The sequence below is a fragment of the Mauremys reevesii genome, linkage group 3 (genome assembly GCF_016161935.1).
Source record: "Mauremys reevesii isolate NIE-2019 linkage group 3, ASM1616193v1, whole genome shotgun sequence".
Classification (NCBI taxonomy): Eukaryota; Metazoa; Chordata; order Testudines; family Geoemydidae; genus Mauremys; species Mauremys reevesii.
In genome coordinates this window covers 112578518-112590607 of record NC_052625.1, presented here as the reverse complement: position 1 = coordinate 112590607, position 12090 = coordinate 112578518, and the positions used below count along the sequence as shown (strand labels likewise).

At 41.8% G+C, this 12090-nt stretch overlaps 1 protein-coding gene across 8 annotated transcripts in view; it reads left to right on the top strand.

Moving 5' to 3' along the window:
• TMEM200A (transmembrane protein 200A) overlaps positions 1 to 8607 on the top strand; it is a 71246-nt gene extending 62639 nt beyond the window's left edge. For 3 of the 8 annotated variants that reach the window (XM_039531971.1, XM_039531975.1, XM_039531974.1), the window contains 2 exons: positions 1212 to 1290; positions 6006 to 8607. In XM_039531971.1, the coding sequence (XP_039387905.1) occupies positions 6022 to 7497 (1476 nt within the window). In that variant the 5' untranslated portion in view covers positions 1212 to 1290; positions 6006 to 6021 and the 3' untranslated portion in view covers positions 7498 to 8607. The remainder of the gene's footprint in view (positions 1 to 1211; positions 1291 to 6005) is intronic. The other 5 variants (XM_039531977.1, XM_039531978.1, XM_039531979.1 and 2 more) reach the window with 2 other exon arrangements.
• Positions 8608 to 12090: the final 3483 nt, after the last annotated feature.

Below are 12090 nucleotides of genomic sequence, written 5' to 3'. Positions count from 1 at the left end.
ATTTGAGTTCCTTCCTGCAGCAGTAGCACAGTGCAAAATGGCCTTAATAGAGAGGGAATCTGGGGCATTCTCTCTTTCCTGGCTGAATCACTAAACTGTCTTTGGAGCTGACATTTTTGTTGCATGAAAACTAGTACAAAAACAAGTTGGAAGGTCAGAAGTTTAAAAAATCTTTGTTCTTTAAAAGCTGGATGGTGACTGGTGCTTTTGCACCAGCAGGCTGAAGATGTTATGTTTTATAAAATGAATTAGGCCAAAATTGTGCTGCGACCACTGCCTATCATGCTAAACAATAGTGTCTCATTGTTTTCTTCTACTCCTCTCTGTCTTAATTCACCTGCTGTCTCTTGTCTGATACTTAGATTGTAAGCTCCTTGGGACAGGGGCCCTCTTTTTGTTCTGGGTTTGTACAACACCTAGCACAATGGGTCCCTGAGCTAGGCCTGGGGCTCCAAGGTGCTATGGTAATACAAATGATTAATAATTATTAATATAAATCTGCCCCTCTCTTTCTCCTTCTGATCCATTGCATCATTATCTGATCCATTTTATAGCAGGGCTGTAATGTCACTCAGAAAGCCACCAAAATAACAGATTTAATTGAAACTTTTAACATACTCCACTTCAGCTCTGAGTCAAAATCTCTTAAGATTTGCTTGTTCAGATGTGTGCATTCAGAGATTTGTCTTTTCAGTCAAACTGAATATAGAGATACACTGGAGTTATCTGTAATTCCTCTTTAACATGCATATAATATAGCAGGGGTCGGCAACCTTTCAGAAGTGGTGTGCCAAGTCTTCATTTATTTACTCTAATTTAAGGTTTCGCGTGCCAGTAATACATTTTAATGTTTGTAGAAGGTCTCTTTCTATAATTCTATAATATATAACTAAACTATTGTTGTATGTAAAGTAAATAAGGTTTTTAAAATGTTTCAGAAGCTTCATTTAAAATTAAATTAAAATGCAGAGCTCCCCCCAGACCGGTGGCCAGGACCTGGGGAGTGTGAGTGCCGCTGAAAATCAGCTCGTGTGCCGCCTTCGGCACGCGTGCCATAGGTTGCCTACCCCTGTAATATAGTTTGTAAAAAGCTTCCTAATGTTAAAATGCATTTCATCCTAATAAGTAGATAAAACATTGTACCATAAACGAAGATGTGATGTATTGGAGCATTGCTATGTAAAGTTTAATTGCTATCCTTTCTTATAAAGCCAGGTTTTGATCTCCTGCCAATCTAAGTCCATAGTGATTACATTGATTTCTGTGCAGTTACTCCAGATTTACATGGAGGTAAGTGAGATCAGCATCTAGCCATTTCTGTTAGCACCAAGGTGAAGCTTAAATCTTTGCCAGCCCTGCACCTTATTTGCTTTATAAACCTGGTGGTGGAGGGGGTAATGGGAGGGGGAAGGCAGAGAGAGAGAGAGAGATTTTTCTGGCTATACATTTAGAAGTAATTCTATGAGAGTGACGTCAGAAAATAGGAAAAATAAGGGAATGTAGTCTCTGTTTTCAACTGTTACTCTGGCAAAAAGACTTTTCGAGTCCTGCAGCCCCCTCCTACTACAGGTTTTCCCAGAGAGAGAAGGAGTAATCTGTCCTTAAAGAATATAAGGAATCAGGTACTTAGAATGTGTCTCTTTCTCTCCATCAGCTAAACATTATTGCTGAACAATTAATAATGAATAGTAGATGCTTTTCTTCTGCAACCTTTGTGAAGTCTGCAAATGGGAAGCATTTTCTATAAAACTGGGGACATTTAAGTGTGGGATTTTCAGAAGTACGTAAATGACTGTGTGCCCAAAGGAAATTGGGGACTTGTGGTCCTGAGTTTATGTATTTTTTAAAAATCCCATCCTAAATGTCTGGGACCTGGAGAAGGATAATAGGCTAACATGCAGAGGTTAGTTCTACCTGTCAATATTAGTATTGTTATGGCATGCTTCTCTTCATTTACTTTATAGAAAAACTAATTACATTTAAATTGAACCCTAACAAAAGAAAACATTTTCCACAGACTAGGTCCTGTTTATTTTTGTCTGGAATCCAAAACAATGTTTTACAAAAATTGAGAAGAGTCATCTTGATGTTTGATTGTGTTTTGGCACAAACCTCGTAAGCACATATGCGTCTGAGCAAATTTTGTTTTCATTTATCTTTTTTAAAAAAAAAATCTGAACCTTAAATACGCAGTTATTTTTACTCTCCATTCTGGAGTTTTTAAAATTACATATATTTTTAGAATGTGTCTTTTCTGAAGCATGCAAGAGACCACATGGCAGTAACACGTTGAAGTTACCAAAACAGCACTGAAATGCAGCTCCAGTTTAATTACAGGGGCAGGAATTTTCAAAGACGTCTAAGAGACTTAGGTACCTAATTCCTACTGAAGTTTTATTAAAAAAACTTGACATCTGATTGTGATTTTTGCTCTCCAAAATTCATAAAGTACTCTGTGTACCCAAGTTGGCAATCTTTACTCACGCAAAACTCCGAGACTTGTCACAGAAGCTACCGTATTTTCCGGCATATAAGACGACTGGGCGTATAAGACGACCCCCTAATTTTCCAGTTAAAACATAGGTTTTGGCCTATACTCGCCGTATAAGACTACCCCCCCTTCCGAGGCAACACCTGACTGCCCCGACTCCATCCACCACCATCCCAACAGACCCCAGGAACTCCCACGTGGCACCTACCCAACCCCCCCTTCCCCATCCCCTGTCTGCCCCCCCAGAACCTCTGCCCGATCCAACCCCTCCTCCCCCGCCCCAGTCCCAGCCCTGGCCCTGGCCTCTTACCCCTGCCGGGGGCCAGGGTCGGAGCCGCAGCCGCTGGGCCCAACTCCCCGGGCTGACACCGGGACCGGAGCCGCAGCCGCAGCCGCAGCCGCGGGGCCCGACTCCCCTGGCCGGGCCTGAGCCGCAGCCGCGGGGCCCGAGCTGGGCCAGGTCCGAGCCGCACAGGCGGGACCAGCCCGAGCCGGGGGTGCTTGGCTGGGACCGGGCTGGGGCGCTCGGCCAGGGCCAGGAGGAGCCGTCCCGCCCCCTCCCCCACACGCCCGGCTTACCTGCCGGCTCCTTTTTTCAGGCTTCCCGCGAACATTTGATTCGCGGGAAGCCGGGGAAGGGGAGGAGAAGGAGGGCGGAGCGTTCACGGGAGCGGTGTCATCTATTAAGCCTGCTCGGATTGGCTGAGTCAGAGAGGCGGGCTATTACAACCTTTGCCAATCCGAGCAGGCTTTGTATGCATTAATAGAATACACCGCTTGCCGGGATTGGCTCAGCGCGGTACATACAGTATCCGAAGCTGTTTATACCCGGCGTATAAGACGACCCCCGATTTTTGGGGGTTGTTTTTTAGTATAAAAAGTCATCTTATACACCGGAAAATACGGTATCTATTCCTTAATAACAATGAAGCAGTTAGGTAGCTTAGGATGTCTATCTCTCTCGCTCTTGCTCTCTCTCCAGTCACTAAGCAATGTCTGAACAATTAATAATGAACACTGGACACATTTCTTCTGGAGAAGTGCTCCTACCTTGCCCCCATTCTCTAACAGTTCTACCCGCTCACCATTCATGTCGTGGTAATGTTAACTGTTACCATGTTGGGCCAATTCTGTCCTTAGATGTGCACATATGACACCCTGTTAAGCCAAAGGGTGTTGTATGCATGAGTCAAAGGGCAGAACCTGCCCTCTTATATTTAAAAACTACCATAATTTAGATTAAATCTCAGGAAAAACTTCCTAACTAAGGGTTTGGCTACATTTGCAGCTGTACAGCACTGGGAGTTAAAGCTGTCTTCGTACAGCTGTGTAGGGAAAGCGCTGCAGTGTGGCCACATTTGCAGCATTTGCAGTGGTGTTGGGAGTGGTGCATTATGGGCAGCTATCCCAGCGTTCAAGTGGCTGCAACGTGCTTTTCAAAAGAGGGGGCTGGGGTGGAGTGTGACAGGGAGTGTGGGGGAGACAGAGAGAGTGGATTTTTGGAGCTGACACTGTGTCAGCTCCCTGCCTTGCAAGTTCTAAGGACTTGAAGATACACAGCACCAACCTTCAATCATTTTAAAAATTTCGACCCCTTCCCCCACCCCTCTCTCATTCACTAAATGCAAATAGCCTTCAGACCAGATAAGCCGCTGCTCCAAAACGGACCCCCCCCCCCTCCAGGCTGCTTCTCTCCTAAAGCAAACACTAGCTGTGGACATTCATCCCCCTGCCTGCCTCTGCTGGAGCAAACAGTAGCTGTGTTTGTTTTTTAGATAAACAGCTCTGGGAGCCCCTGAGTTCACAACAAAACAAAGAGAGGCATCACAACAAAACACAGAGTGTTATCTTTACTTAAAAAGCATTATGGGAAGGTTCCGGAGGTCAGTTACAGCGTAGTAAGATTAATCACTGTTTACACTGGCACCCCAGCACTGCAAGAGCAGCGCTATAGTCGTTATTCCCCAGGCCAAGGTGGAGTACAGCCAGCGCTGTAGCCAGGGAGATACAGCACTGTATGTGCCTTGCCAGTGTGGACGGGGAGTAAGTTACAGCGCAGTAAAGCCACCACCAGTGCTGTAACTCTCAAGTGTAGCCAAGCCCTAAGAACAGAAGGACAAAGGAACAGACTGCCTATGGGGGTCATGGAAGCTCGTTCACTGGAGATTTTTCAAAAGGAGTCTGGATAGCCATCTGTCTTGGATGGTTAAACACAAACAAATCCTGCGTCTTGGTAGGAGGCGTGGGGGGGTGGAGGGATTGGACCAGATGATCCTTGTGGTCCCTTCTAACTCCATGGGTCTATGGTTCTATAAATCACAGATCTTGTCTTTCTTTATTCCTCTCTGTCACTCAGCTTTCTCTTTGTCTATTCACAAAATCTCATCACTCTTGGAGCAAGAGCCTTCTCCTCTACAGCCATTTAAAACTATCTTCCTGTGTATCTCAGCCTAATCAGGTCTCCATTTCACCTGAGCACCATTTCTATACTCCCTGTCTCGTATCTTTCAATTATTCATCCTCTCTCTCTTATTTGTTAACATTATTTGATGTATTATTTAACCCTGGAAAGCATTCTGAAAGATTTTGTACAAAATAAAGTTTTATTTCCCTGTATTTTGTTGGATGGGTACTTTCTTGGCCACTCTCAGATGTAATGATCTGACAAGCACAATTTCTATAGCTGTGCACATTCCTCCTGATAGTTTTTTAAAACAGTGTTTGTTGAAGTTTTCCACATCATTTATAGACACCCGGGCATACAGGTAAACCTAAGGGGAAAAACTTACTTCAGACAACTAGATGATGCTGATTCAGAAAGAAGGATGTAAACTAAACCATGGTGCCTTGTGCTCCATGAAAAATCAATGAAAACAAACAATGGAAAAACCTTAGGATTGCCATGTGGATAAGGCAAGCATTATTAGGAAAAGGCAAAAATGATCCTGTAATTAGGAATTAAAATCTAGTATTAATAAATTAATAATGTAGTAGTAATAATATAATGTATTTTTAAAAATACACTAAAATCTATGATAAAATCATTGTCCTAAAGATGATATTCAGTACAATTAATATTCACACTAACTGTGATTGTTTCACAGCTTTTAAAAGCATTTTTAGACAATCTTGAAGTTTTAGCTAACACGCATATGAAAATGGTATGAGATAAAGTCGATTGCTTTGTTGGAGACCAGTTCTGAACGATGCCATATATTAAGCATTTTCAATAATTTCATTTTATATACTCCTGATAACTCACCATCTTATTACTTTTCCACTATATTTCTATCAATTAGGCCATGCATATTACCTAGCTTTACCGTGTTCAAAAAACAGTTAGTTTTCTCAAATTCCATGTACATGTGAAAGTTGCCATTTATGAAGAGCTGTTAAAATGTAATGGCTTTTTAAAATAATATTTATTTTCATAAAAAGTAAATGTCTGATTAACAAATGTATATGTATATTATATTGAAATTACTTATATTAGTATTTCTGTTTTCTTTTCCAGGGCAGAATATAGAACTATGATAGCAACTGGTGGAGTAATAACAGGGCTGGCAGCCTTAAAGAGGCAAGACTCTGCCAGATCTCAGCATCAACTAAATCTTGCCACATCACCAACTTCTGAAGAGAAAAAGCCAGTCAGACGCCGGCCCAGGGCTGATGTAGTAATTGTCAGGGGCAAAATCCGACTTTACTCCCCGTCAGGATTCTTTCTTGTTTTAGGAGTGCTCATCTCATTCATGGGAATTGCAATGGCTATCCTTGGATACTGGCCACAAAAGGAGCAATTTTTAAGTCCTGAAACTAGTCTAGCCTTAAATGAAACCCAGGTCATAACAAACCAAGGTGGAGTTATATTTCGTTTCTTTGAACAACATTTACACTCAGATAAGATGAAAATGTTGGGCCCCTTTACTATGGGCATTGGAATCTTTATATTTATTTGTGCAAATGCCATCCTACATGAAAATCGTGACAAGGAAACAAAAATCATACATATGAGAGACATATATTCCACTGTAATAGACATGCACAGTCTGAGAATCAAGGAACAAAAGCAGTTGAATGGCGCTTACACTGGTTTATTGGGGGAAAGTGATTTCAAGCACAGTGGGAACTCATATGCATCGCGATTGGCTGCAAACACAATTGCACCTTTCTCTGGCTTCAGGAGTAACTTTCGAATGGATAGTTCGGCTGAAGAAGATGAAGTTGCCATAAATGAAGACAAGAACACTTCTAACCTTCTACCACCTTTGCTGACTGAGCATTCTGGCTCTGTCTTTGGACTCTACCCTCACAGTAGCAAATCAATGGATGACAAAAATAGTAGCTCTATAAAGTGTGAAACGAAGTCAATTGTATCATCCTCCATTAGCGCTTTCACACTGCCTGTAATTAAACTAAATAACTGTGTTATTGATGAACCTAGTATAGACAATATCACTGAGGATTCTGAGATCACTAGAAGCCAATCTAGAAATTTGTCAATGGACTCTCTAGCCATTCCATTAACTGATACCAATGAATCCTACAAACCTACCTGTGCAATGCTACCCCGAAATAATTCATTTGTAGAATCTCCATCCAGTCAGTTCAAATCTTCTATGACTCTTGGACCAAGCACTGGAAAACTTTTATCACCTGGTGCTGCCAGAAAACAATTTGGGTCCAACACATCTTTGCATCTTCTGTCTGCACATTCAAAATCCTTGGATTTAGAGAGGGGTCCGTCTACACTCACTGTCCAAGCTGAACAAAGAAAACACCCCAGCTGGCCCAGATTGGATCGAAGCAACAGTAAAGGATACATGAAACTAGAAAACAAAGAGGACCCAATGGATAGGTTACTTGTACCACAAGCCACAGTTAAAAAGGACTTTACTAATAAGGAAAAGCTTCTTATGATATCAAGATCTCATAATAATTTGAGTTTTGAACATGATGAATTTTTGAGTAACAACCTAAAGCGGGGAACTTCAGAAACAAGATTTTAATATTTAAATTACAATTTACAAGACATCATACAGTATTTTTAAAAATATTTTGACAAGTGTTTCTTTTTCAGCGAAATTGGCACAAGCCTGTTTTTACCAAATTCAGATTGGCTTGTGTGAACAGAGATCATCATCTCTGTAATGCCAAGAGTTTCATGTGTTAGTAACATACAACTGCAATACTGTATGTTATCACTACTCAAATATATGTTCGTGCCACAGATCCCATATTCTCCAATCTGTTGCTCTTTTGTTTCTGTATAAGCACATGACCTTTCATCACTAAAAGTCAAGAAACCTGCATCAGAATTGGAGCTCCCATAAGCTTCTAGTTTGTTTTTTAAGTGATTGCAACATTCTAACAATGATGCTTCCAGTCTAGGATGGAAAGTGAATAGCAGTATCTACTGGAATTGCCAAATCCAAACACACATTCTAGATAGTTTCTTTTACATATGATACATCTTGGTAACTGCAATCCTAGAATGTCATTGTGTTTACATGTTGGGGAGGGAGGGTAGAAGAAAATTGGGCAGATTAAAACCATTTTTGTGAACTCACTGTAAATGGTCAAGTTGAATACCAGTGTTGTGAATTCCAGTTAACTATGCTTTATGTGATAACTTTCTATATCCACTATAATTTAGTACTGCAATTCAAGAAAATCATATGTAGAATAACCATGGCTTAGAAATTTGCAGATTTTTCTGGGATTAGTTATCCAAAGTGCATTAATTGGCAACAGCTTTACAAATAAAATGACAAAATTAACTAAAAATATGAACATGATGAATAACAGGATTTTAGAGTTAGATGTACAGTATGATATTGTGACAAAAATCTAAAGAGAATAATTAAATATATTATATATAGTGTTTATAGTAACCAAATCTTAAATAACAGGATTGCTATGTTTGAAAAAATTGAAACAACAAACTACAATTCAATATTTACACTAATGTTAATGTGAAAGCCCAATTGGCTAAATTTAAACTTGTATATTTTGCATAATTATAGCTTGATGGCTCAGGGGAGGTTTAGCTGTGATAAATTGCATAGAAAGCTTTTGCAAAGGCAGGGGCGGCTCTAGCAATTTCGCTGCCCCAAGCACGGCGGCACGCCGCGGGGGGCGCTCTGCTGGTCGCTGGTCCCGCGGCTCCGGTGGACCTCCTGCAGGCACGCCTGCGGATGCTCCACCGAAGCCGCCTGCCGCCCTCCTGGCGACCGGCAGAGCGCCCCCCGCGGCATGCCACCCCAAGCACGCGCTTGGTGTGCTGGGGCCTGGAGCCGCCCCTGTGCAAAGGATTGACGTTTAAGACCAAAAGGTTTCTCTCAGCAAAGCAAGCTTCACAGTTGCAGTTGTAGGCTAAGAAAGTTAATATGAATGACTCTACTAGAAAGTTTTCATTTATTCCATTAAGCCATTTAGGCCTTGATCCTGTCATGACAGCCACACTTGAGAACTCCTTCCACCATTCACCAAGCAGTATTGGGGCCTTAACTGGTCATCTTTAACAGGTGTTTGATATTTTCACTTAACCTAAATACTCAGGAATTGTGTTTTTTTTTAAAGGCTTTCCCCAAAAAAGAATCAAAAGTTGGAATGTTGTACTTCAGTTGATCATGAAAGATGAAAGACAGAAATATTTCTTTTTTTAATTTCCGGCTCCATTACTTGCTCAGTGAATTGAGGCATAGTGTTACTTGTTAGAACCTCAAGCCTATATATTGTAACAGAGTTGGCTAAATATTTTGCTATGAAGCTTTTAATAACTTTCTGGTTCGTGTTCTTAATACATTTGCTATTTTTTGAAATAAAATAAAATGTATATCTGTGTCTATGGTAAGACTGTTTTTCCCCCCCTGCATATATAGGATTTCTCCATATCTAGAAATATCATACATTACATTTGTCAAACATATTGGTCCATTACTGGATATTTGCCTGTGCCTCCCCTTGATTTCTTTTTGCCTGACAGCCACATGTGCACATATCAGGATAGCATTTGGAACACTTTAGTTCAGCCATCTATGTATTATTATAGAAGCCTAGATTTAGGGTCCTATTCCAGTACTTTCCACATTCTGAAGTTTTTCTATTGTGTCAAGTCTTGGCCAGAGTGACAGCCAATCTACTCAAGAGTACCCCGCTGACCGACCCATAAAGCAATGTTGGTGTTACCTGGAAGGATGGAAAAAGAGGCTGATCCTCACTATAGAAGTAAGGTGCTGATTACTTTGCTATTGCCATTAAATATTTATTATTATTTATTAATATCACCACCTTCCTCTTATATAGTGCTTTTCATCCATGGATCTTAAAGTGCTTTACAAAGGAGGTAAATATAATAACGAATAGGTAAGTAAAGTTGAATTCCACATTATAAATTCAGAGAATAAAATTATCAGGCTCAATGGAGAGTAAGGTACTTTACTTTCTTTGCAGAGAAATCTATTACATTCTACAGGCGACTGAGCCAAAAACCCATTGAAGTCCATGGGAGTCTTTCAGTTGAGTTCATTGGCTTAGGGTCATGCCTTGGGTGCCCAAAATTGAAGGTCAGCAGGTACCGTTTTTCTCAAGCAATGCCATTGGACTCAGTAATATTGCTAGAGGAATAAGGCATTATTTAATACAAGTCCATGTATCACAATCTGGCCCAACAGAAATTAGAGTATTACAGAGGGAGTTGATATTGACCTCTTGTGACCCCAGGAAGGGGTTAAGCCATTCCCCTTCACTCCTGCTGGGCATACTCCAACTGGAACCACACTATAAAATGGAGCAGCTAACCGGGAAGGAGAGAAAGTGTTGCAAAGTTCTGCCTGGGAGCTATCGGAGCCTAGACCACAGAGGCCAGGCAGGCTGAGACCCAGGCAAATACCTGGCAGTCCACAAATGCCCGCAAGGGGAAGGAGTCATTGGGAACTTCACCTGCTGACTACCCTGGAGGATCAGAGGACCTGTGAACTATGGAGCAGAAGACAAGATAAGAAGTAGTCTAGGGGAACCAGACATTGATTTGGTTGTGGAACCGGGAACAGAGTCAGTGCATTTTGGAGGGATCCCCACTGACTCATGGTGGATACACTCACTGCTGTTAGGGCCCTGGGCTGGGACCTGGTGGAGCAGGGAGTGCCTGGGTTCCTCTAGCCCGGACACCAACCTACCTCTGGGTGGTGGCCCACCCCCTGCCTAACCACTCGGCCATGCTGACCTGCACAGAGGGGTAGCCCCATTGACTCTGGCCACTAGGACACGCCGCCCTGCACAGAGGAGGGTGGTCCCATTTACTCTGGCCATTAGGTTCTACCACCCTCTGCTGAAGGGTGGTCCCATTTACTCTGGTTGCTTGGCCAGACAGTCCTGAACCTAAGGACAGTTCCCTGACTCCAACCATTAGGCTATACACCCTGAGAGGAGGAGCGGTCTGTTGGACTTGGCCACAGGGCCATAATGCTACTGCCTTGGGGTGGTGGTGTGACAGGCTATACTTGCCCACAACACCCCTATTTTAGGTTGGCTAATACTTCCCATTATACGAATGCTTGGGACCTTTTATTTGGGAAGCTCTCACATCTCTATTAGTTGCAGCAGGCCTTTGATATTTGGTAGGGGGAATCCCTCTGGCTATGTCCTATGAAATTCTGTTCAGATTTTGCTGAGACCAGCTGTTAAAAATCATAATTTCTCTTCCCTCACCTACATTCCTCAGGAAAGTATTGGCAGCCTGCCCAAATCACTGAACATTCCAAGGCTGGGCTCAGGGTGTTCCTGTCACAGCAGCACCACACATTGCAGGGGGAACATCATGGAGTGACAGGACCAGCTGACTATAGTGTTTGTGTGGGAGGCTGCAACAGAGTTGGGCCAGGATGCCTCCACTCTGTAAATCATCAGACCCAGAACATGGTCACAATGGCCCATTTAATAACCCCGCTCGCCAACCTTTTTCTTTAAGAAAAAAAAAAGGTTAAAACAATCTAGGAAGTTACACAATGTTACAATACGTTACAAGAACGTTGTTTAGGTTGCAAAGTCAAGCACTCAGAAGTTAGGAATGTGCAACCTCAATTCAGCTTTCTGGTGTGTATGCATTATGATACAATATTTAATTATATGACCACATACTATTTTTTCCAAATGACCCCATTGGGTGTACATGATGGATCTACACAGGGTCAGAATTAAGGTTGCATGGGCAATTGTAAATCTTGCATTTCCTAATTTTGTGTTCTTGACTTTGCAAACCTAAATTATATTATTTTAACATGAGACCAGCTTTTCCTCAGACCTGAAGAAGAGCTCTGTGTAATCCCAAGAGCTTGTTTTTCTCACCAACAGAAGTTGGTCCAATAAAAGATATTACCTCACCCACCTCTCCCTCTAATATTCTGGGATCAACATGGCTACAACACCACTGCATACAATTATTTTAACATAGTTTGTGTGTGTAATATGAAATATGTTCATACCTGGGCTAGATCTAGGGAAATCTGCCACCTCTACCCCTTTTAATTGTATAACTGCATTTATAAAGACTGAAAAAACTATTTTAAAATGGATGACATGATCTTTCTTGACTAGTTAAA